Source organism: Loxodonta africana, chromosome 27, assembly GCF_030014295.1.
Source record: "Loxodonta africana isolate mLoxAfr1 chromosome 27, mLoxAfr1.hap2, whole genome shotgun sequence".
Taxonomy (NCBI): domain Eukaryota; kingdom Metazoa; phylum Chordata; class Mammalia; order Proboscidea; family Elephantidae; genus Loxodonta; species Loxodonta africana.
Genome location: NC_087368.1, coordinates 36,160,489 through 36,180,875, shown reverse-complemented (window position 1 = coordinate 36,180,875; position 20,387 = coordinate 36,160,489). Strand labels below are relative to the sequence as shown.

The 20,387-nt window shown below is 48.2% G+C and overlaps 1 protein-coding gene across 3 annotated transcripts in view; it reads right to left on the bottom strand.

Annotated features, from left to right (window-relative positions):
* The window catches only part of ITGA9 (integrin subunit alpha 9), a 395,095-nt gene that overhangs the window by 348,458 nt on the left and 26,250 nt on the right, over positions 1–20,387 (bottom strand). For all 3 annotated transcript variants that reach the window (XR_010319610.1, XM_064277483.1, XM_064277482.1), the window contains exons 4-5: positions 15,769–15,892; positions 1,168–1,235 (exon numbers count right to left, since the gene is read on the bottom strand). Coding sequence is in view for 2 of the 3 variants with exons in the window: in XM_064277483.1 (XP_064133553.1) it covers positions 1,168–1,235; positions 15,769–15,892 (192 nt within the window). In the remaining variant the exon portion in view is untranslated. The remainder of the gene's footprint in view (positions 1–1,167; positions 1,236–15,768; positions 15,893–20,387) is intronic.

The window sequence follows — 20,387 nt, the reverse complement described above, 5'->3', positions numbered from 1 at the left end:
GGGCCGTAATGGAGGTGATGGCAGTAATGGAGGTGGGGGCAGTAACGGAGGTGGGGGCAGTAACGGAGGTGGGGGCAGTAACGGAGGTGGGGGCAGTAATGGAGGTGATGGTGATGATGGAGGTGATGGCGGTAACGGAGGTGGGGGCCGTAATGGAGGTGATGGCAGTAATGGAGGTGGGGGCAGTAATGGAGGTGGGGGCGGTAATGGAGGTGATGGCAGTAATGGAGGTGGGGGCGGTAATGGAGGTGATGGCGGTAACGGAGGTGATGGTGATGATGGAGGTGGTAGTGTTCGTAATGGAGGTGATGGTGGTAACGGAGGTAATGGTGGTGGTAATGAATGCGGTGGCGATAGCGGTGGTAATGGAGGTGGTGGAGGTGGAGGCAGAGACGGAGATGGTGATGGTGGCACTAAAAAGCTGTCATATTTGGGATGTGTTTGGGAGGTTAAAACAATAGGCAGGCAGATGAATCAGAAGTGAAAAAAAGTAGAGTAAGTTATTAAACTTTCTTGATGTGAGCAGCTAAATGGATTATGTGCCAATCACACGGACTGGCAGGGAACTTCGCACATGGCAGACAGGGTCACAAAGATGTTTGAGAAACGGGGGCTGGTATAAAGGATAAACTAACAGAACTGAGAGTCACACAACGCTGCCTAAAAACAGACTAGCAGCCAAGGGTCATGTTACTTCTGCACTGGGCATGGAAGCATTCCGCCTATTGTCCTCTGGAATCTGGACAAGCAAATCTTGGTTTTATGTAAAGTCCCACCACGGAGAGAGGAATGATCGGAGGGGGCACTTATACGCTTTCTGTATCTTAATAGCTGCCAACAACAAGGCACCACTTGATGTTGTTTCGCTTGCACTCCTTTTAATCAATTCTTTCCAGGCGTCTCAGAGTCAAGCTGATTCCCACTGAAATCATTAATGAGGGGAGTAGCCTCCAAATTAGCCTTCCCTCCTACCCTCCCACACCATGGTCTCTGGCCAGCTGGAGCGGCACCAGATTTAAAGAACCTTCCCTGGATATGAGGACCAGAATCTACTCACTCACTGCTCACGTATCTGAGGCACCAAAGTCCCATCTCAAGGGATTACCCTAATCACAAAATGATGAACACCCACAAAATAACAAAAATGCCCGAAGAGCCAATACCCACCTCGGTGAAGAAGCCTGCGATCCCAGCCTGACAGGAGCCATGTTCCTCCCCGTACTTCTTCTTATACTCTAGATGGGCAATGAAAGGGAGAGAAGCAAACCACAGCATGTTAGTCTCGTGTGGAGCGGCCGACGGGAGCCTGCGGTGAGCCTGCCGCTTCTCCTATGTGCTACTGTGGGCTGAGCCCAGGGAGGCCCAGGCTCAGAAGGCAAGTCTCAGGAATCCACCAGACCTCAAAAATCCAGGCTCTGGTGCCATCGGGAAGAGAGGCTGCCAAGTGCCCCAGTAAACTTCCTTGGCTCATGCTGGGGAAAGGGGAGTAGCCGCCCTGGTAATTAAGCAGGAGGCGGGTGACAATTACTTCATCTACTTCAAAAAGGATGAGGATCCCTAACAGGGCCAAGGAGCTGAAAATGGAATGATGAGGCATCCCAGCACGGAATCCCCAGGAAAAAGGCTGAAAGCCCAAAACCTACTACCGTCAAGTTGATTTTGACTCATAGCAACCCTATAGGACAGAGTAGAGCTGCTCCACAGGGTTTCCAAGGCTGTAAATCTTTACAGAAGCAGACTTTCACATCTTTCTCACACCGGAGACGACTAACCCTCCTAAAAAGACACTCGATGTAGCTGGAGGCTACATGCTTCCTCCCATCCCACCAAACCACGCCATCACAGCCGGTGAGACCCAGGGAGGGGGAACCCTCTGGACTTGCTGCAGCCAACGGTCACATTATGTCTGAGATCTTCCCCTCTGTCTTCCTCGTGTGGAAGCAAAGCAAGGTAATATCTCTGAGCCAAAAAAAAACTAAAAATTAAGCTCTTTTCCTTCACTGCTCCCTCACTTCCCAGCATTCCTCCCTGACAAATTCATCTGTTGCTGCTGTATAATTTTTAAGTTGGCCATATAGAGAGGGGGAAATTTTTGATAATTGTTTACCATGTTCCAGGCACTGTGTTAGCTGCTTCCATCCACATCACATCATCAATCCTTCATCCTTGGGAACAAGTAACCTCTTTGCTAGCAGACAGGCTCAGGGAGGTTAAGCAAGTGGCCCCAAACCAAAACTGAACCAAACCCATTGCCATCGAGTCAATTCCAACTCTTAGCGACCCTACAGGGCAGAGTACAACTGCTCCATAGGGTTTCCAGGAAGCAGTTGGTGGATTCAAATTGCTGATCTTTCAGTCAGCAGCTGAGCTCTTAACCACTGCACCACCAGGGCTCCAAGTTGCCCAAGGCAGCTAATAAATGGCAAAGTCAGGGTTCTACCCAAGCTCTGACTCAAGACACTCATGTTCCCTCATCATCTCTCTGGCCCATCAAGGTGACCAGCTGTTTGAAGTGTTTTCATGGGTAAAGACATGGAGCCAGAGAGCCCTTCAGGTCAGGTGACTCTAATTGCATGCACAATGAAGGCTTGACACCAGCCTCAGGGCACCAGCAGGCTGAGGCCACCCAAAAAAATAACCCAGTGACCCCCATGCCACCCCTGGGCTCCTGCTAAGCCTCTGCCATCATTGAAAGCAGTGTGATTATTTTTGAAACACAAAGTAAATCCAAGGAGCAAGGAAGCTGTGATTGCAACACAGAGACCACTTCCTGCAGCTCAGATTGTCTACTTGAGGCCAAGGGGGGAAAGGGCTCTGGGGAAATACGCGGAGTAATTGGGTTTCTAACAACACTCACCACAGAGCCTGGTAACATTTTCCAGTAAGTGGCCATTGACCAGCTGATAAATTACAACGCAATGTCAATTGACTGATTCCCCTCGCCTGTGAGAACTGAATCAGTTCCTTCTGCCTTGTCTTGTCGTTCTAAGGAGAAGTCACAGGCCTGCCAGAAAGCAACCAGTGACAAACAAAACTTGCTTGATCTGTGTGGGGGCAGATTCTCCAATAGGCAAGGTATGCACAGCGCTCACTTTGCTTACCAGATCATCTGGAGTGAACAATTTCACATTTTTTCACCACATCCAAGATTCTGCTTCCAGGTATGGCTGGCATCTGTCTCTCTCCCAACCCCACAGCACCTGCCTACAGAATCAAAGCCTGTTTTCAAATTTACAAACCCTGACAGGGACAGATGGCCCAGTAAGCAAGGTAAGCATGGGCTTACTTGTGCTTACTTCCTGATCTGTACTGAACAATTCAACTACAGATTAGAAAATTGTTCACTACAGTTCAGGAAGTAAGCACATGTAAGCCCGTGATTACCTTGCTTATCGGGTCATCCGCCCCTGGTTCTGTGCAAAGCCTAATACCAGAGGCTTGTGCGAAGTAATGAATAAATCTTGCATAAAATAGCACAATGACAAGAAGAATCAAAACGTCCCAACCTAGGCAAACAGTTATATTAAATCTGGAAGGTTCTGGCAAAAAGCATATCCACCCCTCTATCTGTTAATCACCCAATTGTAACTCTTGAAAAAATGGGTGTAAGAAGGAAATTCAGCCCCCAAGAACTGTACAAAACTACAATGCAGAACACACCAGTTCTGCCTCATAAATTTATGACGTGAGTAGGCTTTTAAAAGCAAACAGTCTCAAGGTCTCCTTGTGGCAGGGACTCCAAGAATCATAGCTATGGGAACTTCAGTGCCTTTCTCTACTTCATCCCCAAACTGTGCTCGCATGCTCTGTGCTAGGAGCAGGGCCCGGAGACTCTGAGCGGCCACAGCCATATTGTGAGCTGGAAGGAGCCTACTCCTGCCCCCAGACTAGTCCTCTAAGGTGAAACCCCTACCTGCCCCCCTTCCTCTGCCAGCTCAGAGGCACCGTTGAGAGGCCAGTCCCCGTGTCCACAGGCTGGGGCTGCCCCCTCAGTGGTCTGAGGACCAGGGACATACATGGAAGGAAGCACCATCCCACCAGCTTTGGTGCTTCTGAAACCCCAGTGCAGTGCAGTGAATTACTTAATATGGCCCTTCTAGCCACAGTCTTTGTAACTCCCACCACATGACTGGGTGGGACTATGCAAATGAGGTGCTTGTAGCCCACCAAGGGGATTGGATAGCTTGCCAATAATGTAAATGAGGGGCATGGCACCCTTGTGGGAGTGGGACCACGCAAATAAGGTGTATAGAACCCTAATGAGGGGATTGGTCAGTTTTGCCATCTTGCTAGGCTTAAAATGAGCCATCCCAGTGGAGGAGGGGGACCTCAACCACCACCAAGAAAGAAGAGCTAGGAGCAGAGTGGATCCTTTGGACCTGAGATCCCTGCACTGAGAATCTCCCAGACCCAGGAGACAGAGAGAGAGAACTGTAACGTCAGAGACGGCGAGAAACAGTAGCAGCAGGAACAGCAGAACCAGGAGACCAGCAAGAGACAGCATGGTGGGCTTCCCAACCCATGGAGCGAGAAAGCTGAGCGTCTTCCAGCAGGAGGCTTGCTGGCAGAGTAGAGCACCTCTGGGCACTTGGCAGAGCTAGGCTCGCTGACCCACGGAGGGAGAGAGCTGAGTGCCTTTGGGCAGGAGGCTTCCTGGAGAAGTGGGGTTCCTGAGCTTCCCAGCCTCTCCCTTTGGACCTGTACCTGCCCTGACCTTCCACTCCTACCTCCTGCATCTGCGCACCTGTCAGGATCTCTGAAACCCTGCTTGATAAGGAGTTGTGGTCTGGGTACCAAGAATCCTGGGTTCTAGGCCTAGTGGCACCACTAACCACAGAGGTCCAAAGCTAACAGCAGGTATCATCAGAAAGGGGCAAAACCCACAAGATGGGGAAAAACCCTCCTTTTCCTGGGTTTTCCAAACCAGATACTGACTGATTCTACCTTGGACAATTCCATCCTCACTTGGGCATCAGGAGCTCAGTAGAAATTTCAGATCCATTTCTTCAGTCCCTGCCCGTCCCCTAGCACAACCCTTCGCTGCCTGTCCTTACATACCTGTGAGGAGCCACAAATAGGAACACCCACCCCAGGAGACCCAGGCCTGCAAGAATGCGGCAGTGAAGTCACTGACCTCCTGTTCATTTCAGCCCTTCTCATGCAAAATGCTCTTCTTCTGAAGCCTGACCCCCTCTGAAAAGCTGATGTGAGCCTCCTTCCTGGGAACGTGTCAGAGTGGTACCTGGTCACCCACACCTTCAGATGCAACATCATCTTGTGAGCCAAGGTATCCAAAGCCGAGCTCTGTGCCCAGCCCAGCCTGCCCCTTGACAGTCAAACTAAAGTCACTGTGCAGACCTAGCGGGTATTTAACAATCCTGGTTCAGTGAGAAAGGGTCTGAGAACGTACTTTGTAAGGTGACAAGGCCACACAACTGGTGACTGCCACTTCAGGGTGCTGCTGCGATCTTCGGGGCCCAGGCCCAACTATGGGGGTTTTCCCAAGAGGCAGTGACCAGACACCAGGCCACAGCATGGTTCCCTCTTTTGGCTGCTGCTTTGGTGAGCTAAGACACCACTGCTGTTTTAACCCGATTCTTTCTTCAAAAAGAAAACAAATGATAGATCCTTATAAACTGGCCTTCACTTGCCTGGAGCTGAGACGGTGGAAAAGCCTCCACCACAAAGCTTTATAAAGGGAAGCGGGCGTAGGGACGAGGGTGCCCCCCACACAGCAACCATGAAAAGCCCAGCTCACACACCATCCCTCCATTGAAAAGTCCAGGAAGTGCAGGGTGGAGGGGCCCAGGGTGGGGCCTCCAATCTCCTGCATCCCCTGGAAAAACTTTTCCTGCACAAACACAAAGGTCGTGGGGCCCCACAGCCGGCCACTCCTGGGCATGTCCATTTGGCCTCCAAATGCCCCAAGGATGCGGCCCAGCACAGAAGGGACTGCGACATGCTAGCTTCCTCTCCACTGCAGAACGAAGCTTTTATCCACCTCAGAGAGGCGGGGAGAATCAGGCTGTGTGGGACAGCAGCTCACAGATGCTGTAATTAATCTAACTCAAATTTGGGGGAAATGAGTCGAGAAAGCAAAAGAGGTATTTGAGTAAGGGAACCTAGAAATCACATGGAAGAGCTGAGAACAGGTGGAAAAACTCTTTCTGCCGTGGGTAGGTGTGAATCAACTGGCCTCCGTCACAGACTTTAAAGCATTAAGTCATATATGGCTCCACCATACTAAAAATGGTAGTGTTTTCCTTGGTTTAGCTGCTGGCTATACTAAACTCTGTCTAAACAGAAGGCAACTCAGGGAGGAAAAAAATACTCGTTTCCAAACATTCACAATCTGCAACTTAATGCATGGAGCCCGGACTAACGCATTTTGATTAATTCAAGAAGACCACTGATACGGTAGAGTCACTTCCTACACCCTTCCCAAAAGGATGAGGTGGGATGAGACCATCCCACGGAAAGGTCAAAGGTTAGATACAGTGTAAGAAATATATACATATATATTCTTCCTAATTGATGCCTTTGAATTATGGTGCTGGCAAAGGATATTTAACACACCATGGGCCGCCAAAAGAACGAACAATCTGTCTAGGGAGAATGCTCCTTAGAAGGAAAGATGGTGAGACTTTGTCTCACTGACTATGGACATGTTATCAGGAGGGACCAGTCCCTGGAGAAGGACATCATGCTTGGTAAAGTAGAGGGTCAGCGGAAAAGAGGAAGACCTTCAATGAGATGGATTGACACAGTGTCTGCAACAATGGGCTCAAGCATAACAATTGTGAGAATGTTGCAGGACTGGGTAGTGTTTCGTTCTGTTGTGCACAGGGTCATTACGAGTTGGAACCAACTCATGACACCTAACAACACAATTTGTCCTGATAATTTCTCTTCTTTTCACTCATTTGAGAAAGTTTCATCTTTCAAAGCTAGTCTTTTTAACACACCAATTTTCACAAATTCAGTTTCCATAGTTTCTTAACTTACCCATGAAATAAACAGCTTTCCAAAGGCTCAACTAGTAGCCAAAAGGTTGGCGGTTTGAAGCCACCCAGAGGCACCTCAGAAGACAGGTCTCACAATCTGCTTCCAAAAGGTCACAGCCTTGAAGACCATATGGAGCAGTTCTACTCCGCACACATGGGGTCATCATGAATCAGAATCAACTCAACAACTAACAACAACCTTAAAATATTTCTGACTTTCACAAAGGGGTGACAAATCTACATAACTAATAATTAAACAATAATTTGGGGCACGATGCAGTCAAACCAACAGGTCTGTAGTCATAAAAGGGACATTTTAAATATAAAAATGACGAGGGGGCAAGAAGATCTTCAGTTATGAGCGTCACTGTCTAAATAGCAAAAACAGATTAAATAACGACGTAAACACCTAGGTTAGAGGAGGAGAAAGGAGCCCTGGCCACACAGTGGTTACCCACTTGGCTGCCAACTGAAAGGCTGGCAGTTGAAGAAAGGGAGAAAATTTTATACAAATAATTTAATCAACGATTAAGCTATTACCCCAAAATCCACTGGCGTCAAGTAGATTTCAATACATAGCGACCTTCTTCTGTAAAGCTTTACGGAAGCAGAACTGCCACATCTTTCTCCCTTGGAGCTGCTGCTGGTTTCAAACCTTGACCTTTCAATTAGTAGTCAAGCGCTTTAACCACTGTGCCACCAGGGCTCCTTATGATTAAGCCACAATGAGCATTAAAAGCAAACTGCAGAAAGCCAGAAAGTTACAAAGAAGTGAAAGAAAGGTTTTAAAGGCAGAAAAGACCTTTAGAAAACATCTAGTAATTCTAATCCTATTCACTCATTTGCAGGTGAGGAAGCCTTTGTTTCAGAGAGAGTAAGCAGCTTCTTTAAAGCCACACAGCTAATGAGCCTCAGAGCCAGGACTAAACACCGGGGTTCCCACTTCCAACCTACTCCTGCCACACCATCATGCCTCACAAAGCACGTTCCCAGTGATACTACTCTTACCCTTAAAAAAAAAACTGTAATCTTCAAATATACAGTTTCTTCCACCCTAAAAATCTAGAAACCCATCTCACCAACTCCCAAGGATACCATGCTCCCCCTTCAGAGGTGGACGTGAGCAATCCTACAGGCACATAATATACAGTCAGCTTACAGTTGTTGTTGCCATTAGGTGCTGTGACTCATAGTGACCCTGCGTACAAGAGAACGAAACACTGCCCAGTCCTGTGCCATCCTCACAGTCATCGTTACGCTTGAGCCCATTGTTGTAGGCACTGTGTCAATCTATCTCATTGAGGGTCTTCCCCTTTTTTGTTGACCCTCTGCTTTACCAAGCACGATGTCCTTCTCCAGGGACTGGTCTCTCCTGGTAACATGCTCCAAGTACGTAAGACGAAGTCTCACTATTCTCGCTTCTAAAGAGCATTTTGGCTGTATTTCTTCCAAGACAGATTTGTTCATTCTTCTGGCAGTCCAAGAATATTCAGTATTCTTCAACACCATAATTCAAAGGCATCAGTTCTTCTTTGGTCTTCACTGTCCAGCTTTCACACACGTGAGGTGACTGAAAATACATTCGCATTATAGTGCCTCGTATCGTAAAGTGACCTCCAGCACGGGATGGTCACGTTTCAGTAAGAACCCCAGCTGAGAACTGAGTAGAATTCCCCTTTTGTGGCCAAAGCTGAAAGGCTCTCAGATAGCGGCACTAAAACGTGTACAGTCGGACTGCTCTTCAGATAAGAAAGCCAAACGCTGAGAGGAAAGGGGAGCCCAGGATGCAGAACGGCTCTTCATGGTTCCATTCTCTCAAGCCGAGTCTCAAGTCCCTTCACCTACTGGGAGCCATCCACCGTTCATGACGACCACAGCAAAACTGCAATACAGCCCGAAAAGTCTGTAGCATAGCGTTGTCAAAATTCTTGAAATAAAACTATGATGTGAAAAAAAAAAGGTAATTTTTCTCAGTGATGGGCCACAGCACCCCAGTAATCACAGCCCGAAGAAAATCAACATCCCAACAGAACTGGTAGCTACAAAGAAATCTACATTAAACTTGAAAGGCAGCAGCCCTTCCTCAGTAACCCTGTGACCTTCATCAGCCTCCCTGAGCCTCAGTCTTCCCATCCGTGCAATGGGGTAATAATATTTACTGCGCCCCCCCCAAAAAAAATGAAAATAGTAAGGTCATCAATGTCAAGGTACCCAGTGTTAACACCAGAATAAATGTGAGGCGAAGATATTTCTTCTGGGAGGGACAAAACGCAAGACACCCGTCACATAGATATCCAATTTGAAAATGAGATTGTTATAAAATTTGGACATCAGTAAGGAAAATATTTGAAGATGCCATTTAAGCAATCAATAATTCCACACAACGCATGGCAACTGATTTGAAGTATGGAACGTATTTTTGCCTGAGATAAAAAAAAATTCCTTGCACTGCAGGGTAAGCTTTGATGGGACCAGGACCCCTCTGGCCTTCTCCTTTTGGGCCTGGCTGTCCCTCAGGTCACCCTCCCTTCTCCCCCACAGGATCACTCTCTGCCTTAACTAGCTGTAATATAGAACTGTATACTCTTTTTTTTTTAATTGGCTGGATTTACTTAAATGAGATAATGTTTACCACGCTCTTTGGAAACCATAAAATCCTATGGAAATGCAGCGATCTTTAATAAAAACGTATGTGGCTTGTCCTTGAATTTTTAAATGGATCAACTTAGCCTTTTATGGTTCTCTCTAAAGCAAAAAAAAAAAGGGAAACAAAAAACTCAATTGCTTTTCATATGTAAATGGATCTTGATTGATCTTCATTCCCTGTGGAGCCACAGCCATCAATGTTGTTGTTTGTGTTCTTTCTTGTGTGCATCCAGTTGATTCCAACCGTAGTGACTCTGCAGGACAGAGCTGAGCTGTCTCAGAGGATTTCCAAGGCTGTAAATCTTTATGGAAGCAGACTGCCCCAACTTTCTCCCAAGGAGCAGCTGGTGGATTTGAACCACTGGCCTTTTGGTTAGCAGCCAAGCACTTAAGCACTGCGCTACCTGGGCTCCTCCTTCAACATCAGAAGGGGGTGGGGAAGACTCTTCACATCTGGATAGGTGACCCATCTCCTTCCTGAGAAACGATCACAGGCTTCAGAGACACAAAAGCACATTAGAAATGAAAGCCCAGCCCGTCCATCCATCCCCTAATAATAAAGAGGGTGGCAGAAAAATCTTTGGAAATAAGAAGCAATTGTAAAGCACAGTAAAATTTGACTACTTCAGACCCCAGCAATTAATTCCAAATTCAAGAGCATTTAAACATGGCATGTGTTAAACTTTAGATCATCCACAAATAGGAGGAAGGAGAGTTTACCAAGCAAATAAATGGTGCAAATATGATCTTTAAAAGTATTTAAGATATTATAATCTTTTCAAAACCCAGAAAACCAAACCCATTGCCATCGAGTTGATTCCGACTCATAGCGACCCTATAAGACAGAGTAGAACTGCCCCACAGAGTTTCCAAGGAGCAGCTGGTGGATTCGAACTGCTGACTATTGGGTTAGCAGCCATAGCATTTAACCACTATGCCACCAGGGTTTCCATAATCTTTTCAAGGGCTCTTAAAATCATCTTAGTAATGCCCAGCTTCCTATTATCTATTATCTAGTCCCTAAAGAAGGATCTGCTAGACACCTTTCGAGAACTTGTATGATGTTATTACATCACTTCAAAGTTAATCAGACAATTCACGTGTATTAAGTGTTGACTCTGAGCTGGGCATTGTGTTAAAGCATTTATACACCCCAAAACAACCCTCTTAGGCAGGTATTCTCCTTTTACAGGTTAGGGCACTGTGATGGTTAAGATTGAATGTCAACCTGGCTGGGCTATGATTCTCAGTGTTTTGGCAGTCATGTAACGTTGTGATCACTTCCCTGTTGAGATCTGATATGTGATTACCTGCACGATGGGATCTACTGTGAGTAGCCAATCAGTTGTTGAAAGGGAGTTTCCTTGGGCACGTGGCCTGCATCGAATACGAGTAGACATTCAGGCAAGGCTTGGGGGCTTTTGCTCACTCTGGGTCCTGCAGCTGGTTCCTCTTGGTCTGACCTCTGGTTCTTGGGACTTGAGCTAGCAGCTTACCTGTAGTCATGCCTACTGATCTTGGTATTTGTCAGTCTTTGCAGCCCATGAGCCAGAGCCCTGCTTCCTGACCTGCCAATCTTGGGTTCACCAGCCCCTGCCGCTTTGTTAATCAGGAGAAGCCTCTATCCTGACCCACGGACTTGGGATGTTCCAGCCCCTCCAGCTGTGTGAGCCATTTCCTTGACATAAATCTCTCTCTACATATATTTACACACTTTACTGGCTTTGCTTCTCTAGAGAACACAGCCGAGGACTGAGGCTCAGGGAACTTGCCCAAGGTCACTGAGCTAGAAAATAGGAGCAGCTGGGTTCAATCATAGGAATAACAACCAGTCAACTAACATTGACCCCAACTCACAGCAACCCCATGTGTGCCCGGGCACAACTGTGCTGTATAGGACTTTCAATCGCTGATTTTTCAGAAGTAGATTGCCAGGCCTTTCTTCAGAGGTGCCTCTGGGTGGACTCATACCTCCAGCCTTTCGGTTAGCAGCCAAGCACGTTAACCATTTCTACCACCCAGGGCCTCCACAGGAATAAGTGAGCGGTAAAGCCAGATTTTGAAAGTTAGCTCTAATACACAATGGTAGCCTCGCTGCCTCTAATTACATTTCATTCTCAATGTTTAATCTTGGACACCTTTTGTTAATTTAGCCCGAGCTGCTCCCAAGTTATCCACATTAATGAGGTTTCTCAGTCTGAGCATAAAGATGGCTCCGTCTCTAGCCTCACTCTTGCCAAGCTCTGGTTTCTGGCCTTGGTGGGCTCCAGGGCAAAGGATGAAAGAGATCTCCGCATTCAATTTTATTACGGGCACCGACTTAACTTCTGGGAGTCCTAAAATATCATGATTTGGTTAATAGTAACCAACATTTTATAGCGTTTGCTCTTTATTTTACAAATGGTTTTCCCATATGTGGTCCCGCTGAAGCTCGTTTTCTCACTGGTTCTGGCCAAGCCAAACAGTATAGGGCCGGAATGATGCTCTTCTCACTTCAGACATGAACTGTTCTGACTTAGGGTATGCACCACCGGTTTACTTTACTCTGCGCCCTAAATTCATTTTTATTTCCTCTTCCCTCTACGTTTCCTGGTTCTGGACAGGACATTCTGGTAGCACTTCCCACCCAACCAGAAACAGGAAACACCTGAAAATCATGAGAAAAACGTCTTTGTGCCCAACCAAAGGCCAACTGTTCCAATAATTCAAAAGCTTCTGACGTTCTGAAAGGATGTCCACGCATTTAAACCAACCTTCTGACGTTCTGAAGAGAGCCCAGCTGACCCTTATGGAGACTCACAAACCAAAAAAAATCAAATCCACTGCCATCAAGTCGATTCTGACCCACAGCATCACAGCAGCCCTCCAGGACAGAGCAGAGCCGCCGCCCCGTAGTCTTTCCGGTTTCCAAGGCTGAAATCCTTACAGAAGTAGGCTGCCATGTCTTTCTCCCACGGAGTGGCTGGTAGATTCCAACCTCTGAGCTTCTGGTTAGCTGCCACCGAGCACTTCAACCACTGCACCACCAGGCCTCCTTTAGAGGCCCTCATCAAGGCCACAGTTACAGAAGCATCTGTGGTTTTTGTGAGCACTTTCCCCCTGTGTGTTTTCTCACAAGCTCCTCACAATGGCCCTGTGCGGTAAACTTAGGGGAGACGTTCACAGAGTCGGTGTTCTCAGCCGCCACATTACATTGCCTTCCCATTGTGTGGCACGTGACTAACAGTGGAAAGATAACTCAGCCTTGGGCAAGTCACACCACCTCTCTGGACCTCAGTAAGGGCAGGAGGCTGGTGTAGGTGACATCTGAGAGATTCCAAAATACTTCTGTTATATCTCACCATACTGGAACCCGCCACCTGGAACAGACAGCTTTGTTTCCCGTATCACTGAGTTTTTCCACATTAAGAGGTTGCCTTCAGAGCAAGAGAACATTTAGTTTAGAACACCAAATAGGGCAGCAGAAATCCCGAGAGCCAAGAGAACACAGGCAAGGGTCCTCTAACCATGGTATCCCATTGCCGTCGAGTCGATTCCAACTCATAGTGACCCTACAGAACAGAGTAGAACTGCCCCATACAGTTTCCAAGGAGCAGCTGGTGGATTCAAACTGCCGACCTTTTGGTTAGCAGCCGAGCTCTTAACCACTGCACCACCAGGCTCCAACTGTGGTACACACCCCTCTTACCACGACCCCACTCCTAGCAGCCAGGTCTTCCAAAGAAATCTAAGCATCTGCCGCCCTCGCCCCATATGAGCCCAAGAACTACAGAAAGTTTCTGTTCAGATCCCCGTTTTTCTAAGGGGTTCATCTTGTAGCCCAATACTCCCCAAGCCAGCCCTGCCCTTTATTCCTGTCTGGGCCAGTGAATGAGCTGGGATATGGAAATGTGTGCACGGGGCATGGGGAAGAGGGGTTGGGCAGGGACACCGCCATTTTCCTAATTTCTTTGCTGGCTCCATTTGACCATCGTAAGTCCACAAGTAATGAAGTACAAGTGCTTTCCTGGAGGCTGTGGCCCATCCCACACCCACTGCTGCATGAACCTGGGCTCTGAGATGAGCCTCATGTCGGTCAGCTGTTGTTGTTGTTGTTGATTAGCTGCCAGTAAGTCAGCCCCGTGTGTGCAGAGCAGAACTGCTCCATAGGGCTTTCAAGGCCGTGACCTCTTGGAAGCAGATGGGCTGGCCTGTCTTGCGAGGTGCCTCTGGGTGGGTTCGAATCGCCAACCTCCCTGCTGGTAGTTGAGCACTTAATAGTTTATGCCACCCAGGGACTCCGTGTGTCAGTCTGCTATTACTACATACTGACCACAAAACCTCCCTGGCAAACGAGAATCAGCGTTTGTTTCTCACTCATGCATCCACAGATCTGCTGGGGTTTGGCTGATCCAGTTGGGCTCAGCTGCAGGTTTGGTTCAGGTGGGACCAGCGAGCTATGCGGGGCATGCTCTGTGGTGTGGCCAGGAGCACTCAGAGGGGTGGGTGGGATCACACGATGTCTCCTAAGGCCTCGGGTCAGAAGTCACTCTCTCCCTCCGTCCATCCTCATTGCCTCGTGAGTGAGACACGAGGAGAGACCTGAACCTGACCTGCCACCTGCCTGCTGCTCCCGTTCACTCGCACCTGCTCACATTCCCCTCACCTCATCGTCACACCTCTGGGATCACTCAAACCGCCACCTGCCGCTGCTTCGTGAGGGTCATTAACTGGCTTTTATTTAACTTTCATTTAAAGTAGAAACTCCCAAAAAAAACAATCAGAAATCACCACTAGCCACAGGGGCACAGAATGGTTTGGTGGGGTCAGACAAATGAGAAGCCCAAACCCAGAGCTACCATTTTTAAGTGATCCTGTTTGCATGACCTCGGCCCTATACTTAAACTCTGAGTCTCAGCTTCCTTGTGTGTAAAAGGAGTACAGCAGTAATACTGAATGAAGCTGGCCTACCAGTGCCCCTACCGTGTTCCCTGGGTCCCTACTATTTCTGTCAGCACCCACATCTTTTTCCTGGGGGCTTTCTCTGGCCACTGAGGCCCTCTCTGCCCACATACATGGCAGGCCAGAAGTGCCAGGTAGACAAAGGCCCCAGTCCGCTCACCCCTTGCAGGATAACTCTGACGTGCACATTCTATGCTGTCTCCCAGAGTTCCCTGAGGGACTGACTGCAAGTGGCAGCTTGCCTGATAACACAGCCTTGGTGGGCTGCCTTCCTTTCCCTCTCTCAGTCCCCCCAACTTGTCTACTCGTGTCTTCTGTATTAACCACTGGTATTCAAAAAAAAAAAAAAAATCTTTTTTTTTTCTATATTCAAACCCAAGCAACGAAAAATACCTATTTTTGTGAAGAGTACATGGGAGAATGTGTCAAGTCCCCAGACCAACACTGGCCCACTGCTGATCCCACAGCTGATGAATAAGAAATAATCTGAACATACGAGCCACTGTATTGACTTCCCGCCCTAGTGCCCAGCCTTAAAGGGCCATCCTTTGGCTTTCTGATGCCTGTGGTGGTATTCAGAGGAGTCACGGAGGACAACTTGTCCCACTTCTACAACATGTCATCTTCTGGGAAAGCCAAAGATCTGGTCCCACTAGCTGGGGTACAATAATCACTGCCTCATTATCCCTATTGATTCCCTCACTTCCCCAGCCTGATGAACCACCCAACCAGTTTTTCCAGGGACTTTCCCTTTTATTTTTTTCCTGGGAGAAAAGAAGAAACAAGCTGGAGCAGTCTGGGTCTTTATTGCATTTTCTGTCCTGACATATTATTTGTGTATCTTAACTACCTATCCTCCCCTCTTGACTGACTATATTATCATCTATTTTTAAGATAAAGTTTATTTTTCTTCTGACTGGGGTCATTTAGACATCAGCAGAGCCAGGGCTCCATTTCCTGAACTGGTCAAATGCTGATACAGTCCAGTGTTTTAACCACTGTGCCACCAGGACTCCTCACCAAGGGACACAGCCCTCCCCAAAGGCCGTCGGGGTAAACAGTGCTGTCTGCTCATTAGAGCCTGGAAAGCTGAGGTTGCAGAGAAGGGTGGAGGGCGTTCAGGGTGCTTTAGGACACGGCGTGGGAGCAGGCAGGGGGAGAATCAACCTGCGCTCACCTTCATAACAAGGGATCAGCGTCCTGCCTTTGGCCTGGAGGTTGGACGGGATGACGTAGCAGAAGCCGTGCGGCAGGATGTGGTCTGTTTCATAGTAGATGTTCTTCCAGCGATGGGCGCAGGCCTAGAGAGACAGAGAGGGCTTCAGAGCAGGAAAGCTGGCCCCAAAAGGTTGCAAAGCAGACCCCTGGCCGGGCCAGGCTGTTCTGTGGGAGGAGAGGGGAACAGAGGGCCAGGAAGCCGTCCCCTCTCCCACCCAGCTACACCTCACACCGGGCGCTGCCCTGAGCATCAGAAAACGGTGTGAACAAGATCCAGCCCTGTCCTCATGCACCTTCAATGCTACTGGGAGGGGACAGCCAACGAACTGCTACATAAACAGATGACGGAATTACTACAGCTGGTTCTGAGCGCTGGAAAGGAAGGAGCCAGGGTTATGGAACAGAGAATGCGCACAGTGAGAAAAAAAAAAAAAAGGTCAGCGGTTGGAACCCACCAGCTGCAACACAGGAGAAAGATGCAGCAGTCTGCTTCCGTGAAGATTTACAGCCTTGGGAACCCTATGGGGCAGTTTTACTGTGTCCTGTGGTGTCACCATAAGGAGTTGGAATCGAGGTGACAGCAAGGGATGGGTTTCATGGATTCAGTGAAGGGCTCGGGTTCTAGGGCATTGTGTGTTTTTCTGTATTTCTGTGCTAGACGTGCTGTAGCAGGAGGTGGCTGTTTATAACGGTGCGCCACTAACAGCCAGATACATGCTAGACACTCACGAGGAAGGACTTGCTGCGTGTCAGGTCCAGTTTATTGTCTCCCCGTTTTTATAAGGAAGGTCTTGCTGCATGTCAGGTCCAGTTTATTGTCTCCCCGTTTTTATAAGGAAGGTCTTGCTGCATGTCAGGTCCAGTTTATTGTCTCCCCGTTTTTATAAGGAAGGTCTTGCTGCGTATCAGGTCCAGTTTATTGTCACCCGGTTTTTATAAGTGCCATAAATCGTTTCAGATGGGATCTGGAGAAGACCTAGACCATCTGAGTACTGCCTTTCACACTAACCTGAAATGAAAGCTTCCTGTGAGGTCAGAGACCCAGTGCCAAGGGCAGGATCCGTGTGGGAAAACACAGAACGGTGTCTCAGAATATAAATTATGGAAAGAAAAGACCATATTTAGTCCTTATCATACACACACACGCCAATTAAAAAAAAATCCTAGGACCGTCTCAAAGCATGACCACCTCCATCCCTCCCACCGAATGAGTTCTGTTGTGAGGGGGAAAAGGGGGCCGAGCAGGAAAGACGGACAGGAAATGGGGTACAAACAGCAAGACTTGCTCAAATGCCATTAGCTTCTAAATAGCTGTAACAAGGAGAGGGGGTGGAGCATTACCCCAAATCTTAGAATCTGCCCTATTTCCAGTGATAAGAATTGTTTCCTCCCAAAAGATGAAAAAGAGGAAGAAAACGAGCAATTTCAAAGGTCTTTTTTGTTATATGGAAACAGCATATCCTTCCTGGGGGTGGGGGATGGGATGGGACCTGGGCCTCTCCTGCCGGCTCTGCTCAGCCACAAGGGCACCTAAGTCCCCCACCGCGTGCTATGCTTTCACCATAGACAGACAGACGGACAGAGCTTTCCTCACACCTCCAGGTCCACGTCACACAGCCGGGGCCCGGCCCTGGCCGCTGAGAGCAGCGGGTGTTACGGAGCAGGCTGGAAGTGAGGCTGTGAGATGGCAGGACCACAATGCCCCAAGACCCCCGAGAAGCTCCCCACCAAGGGAAGGAGGGAGGGATGGAGGGAGACATGAGGAGGACCGTCTGGGGTGCTGGGACTGTTGTTCTGAGAACGTTCCCCTAGAGGAAATTCATCGAAGTTACAGTGATGATTTGTGTGCTGTGGGACATGTGTGTTATCATTCAATAAAACGTTCACTGAAAAAAAAAAAAAACCAGGAAACAGAGCGACAGAAGTAAGTGCAAAATGTACCCTGTGGCTTTGAAAAACTGGGCGGATGGGAAGCAGTGAAGAGATAGGGGCGGCCCTGATGTTTAGAAAGGAAATGACAGGGAGATAGAGCTAGAGAACAGTTTCCACTGAGGAAAAAATCCAGAAGCTGAAATTATTTGTCGTCTGAGTCTCAGAGACTGAAGGAAAGCAGAACATCAAACTTGAACATTTTTTAAGTTGCCCACCCAGGCCACAGAGAACCACTCTCTGGTTTGGTCAGTGTTATTGTGAAAAGTGATTTTTTTTCCTATTCCTTGCGACAGCATCTGCACGCTGGGAACGCAGGGTAAGAGAGTGAGAACACTTCCAGTGAGTCTCAGGTAGTAACTGGAAGAGCTGGGCTGCGAATGTAGACAGATGTCTGACACATTCCCAATGCTCTGTTCAAACTTGGTGTCACTGATGCCTGGGAGAGCACTGGAAGGACCACCACGCCCATGGAGCCAAGATGTGCAGATACTAAAGATGACACCGGCTTGCCAGGCTGGCCAACACCCTGGGCCTTGCTGGGGCTGTTCACTTTGTCCATGGTCCAGAAAATACAATTTGTCATCGTGACACTTCACGTCTCTTTCACAGCTTTCAAATTCTTCCATCTGTTCTTCATTTGGAAATCAGAACCAGACACCATTTTCAAAAAAGCAGACACCCCCCACCTTTGTTGTCCTCAAACCCAAAACTATGCACCTGGAAGGCCACCCATGGGGACACAGGTCTAGCATACCACACTCTCAGGTACCTCTCAATTTCTCAGACATGGGTTTGAACAACACATATATCTTCCTATTTTTAATCTTTAACAAATTAATACTTGCCCCGCCCCCCCCCCCCCAGCAAGCTTTGGCAGGCAGAATTGAGAGATCAAAGAACAAGCAAATTGATATGCAAGGCCGCCACAATTTAAACATGGACCAGGTGGCCATTCTTTGTGTCTTGTCTGCTGCCATTTCCAAGGTACATTTTACAGAATTTCACCTCGCGCTTCCATCAGCCACCAAGAGAAGATGGCAACTAATCTGACTTCTAATTGCGTTAGCATTGACACTCAGGCCCTTTGTTGTTCAAACATTTTGGGACACTACTCATTGGATAGACCTCCCCAGGCACTGGGAGTGAAAAAGGGTTGAAGATTTGGTCTCTGCCCCCAAGTGGCTTCCATAAACAAGGGCACACACACACACACACTAAATTGTATACACAACATGAAGTAACATAAGTTGTTCCTGAGGATGCCAAAGGTGCCCATGTTGTTCCAAGACAGCCCGGGGGGAGCATCAGGTCGGCTTCAGGAGGAAGGCAGAGAGGACAGGCAGGAATCCCGACAAGCCTTCCCCAGCAGGAAAGCACGCTTGCAAAAGCAATGAGGAAGTGGGTGCTGTCGGACGCCCCCCTCTCTCTCCAGCACTCACACAGAGTGCCTCATTAATTAAATGGATGATGCAGTAATTGCATAAAACACAAGAAAAACAGACTGGCATGGAATTCATTAGAACACGATTATCCATGGCACCGTTACCCACAAACGCTCCAGCTCTGCCTTCTCTGCTTCCTTTGCTAAATCCTCCTGTGATCCTCCTGCTGTCAAGTCCCCAGAGACGGTCCCTTCTTGGCACAGATTTACAGGAACATGGAGCCCTCCGCCATGGCATCCAGAATCAACTTCTCAGCCACAGAGAGGTCCTCCTTCCACAGGAAGAAGAAATATTTTCACAGGAGCAAACTCTGGCTCGAGGCTCCAGGCTCTTAGGAAGATGGCTTGCTATGCTGTCACTAGCCCACTGCCTCCTCGTTTTTTCTGAATCGTGACCTCGGGCCTCCCTGTGATTTATATAGGCGGATCGGCCTCTTCCCTTTCTTTCTACAGAACGGCAGACAAGCGTTCTGGCCCTTTGGGGGCGAGCTGTCCAGTCAGGGGCAGGCCACCATGTCTGGAGGAATGCAGAGACTTGGAGAGGGTCCAGGGACAGGCGGCGGCAGTGATTAAAGGATGGAAACAGGGCAAATGGAGGGTGGGAAGGGGGAGCCTGGACAGGACCTACAACAGTTTCCTGTAGGGAGGCCCTGCGATGTTGGCGACAGCATCCAGCTGCTTCCTCCCTCCTCTAAGGGCCTGGCCAAGAGGGGGATGCTTGATTTGTGCTGAGAAAGAAGGTGGAATTTGGATTAACGGCTTCTGCCATCAAGAAGTTTAACACGAAAGTGGACTCCTCAGACAGGGGATGGAAACAGTTTGCCTAGACCCTTCTGAAAAGGAAAACCTGTTTCCCCGGGGATAAAATAATATATATGTTATGGATTGAATTATGTCTCCCAAAAATGTGTGTCAACCTGCCTAGGCCATGATTCCCAGTGTTGTCTGGATATCCTTCATTTTGTGATCTGATATGATCATCCCCTGTGTGGTAAATCCTAACCTCTATGACGTTAATGAGGCAGGATTAGAGGCAGTTATGTCAACAAGGCAGGACTCAGTCTATAGGATTAGGTTGTATCTTGAGTCCATCTCTTTTGAGATATAAAACAGAGAAGCAAGGAGAGAGGGGGGGACTTCATACCACCCAGAAAGAAGAGCCCAGAGCGAAGCACATCCTTGGCCTACGGTCCCTGCACTGAGAA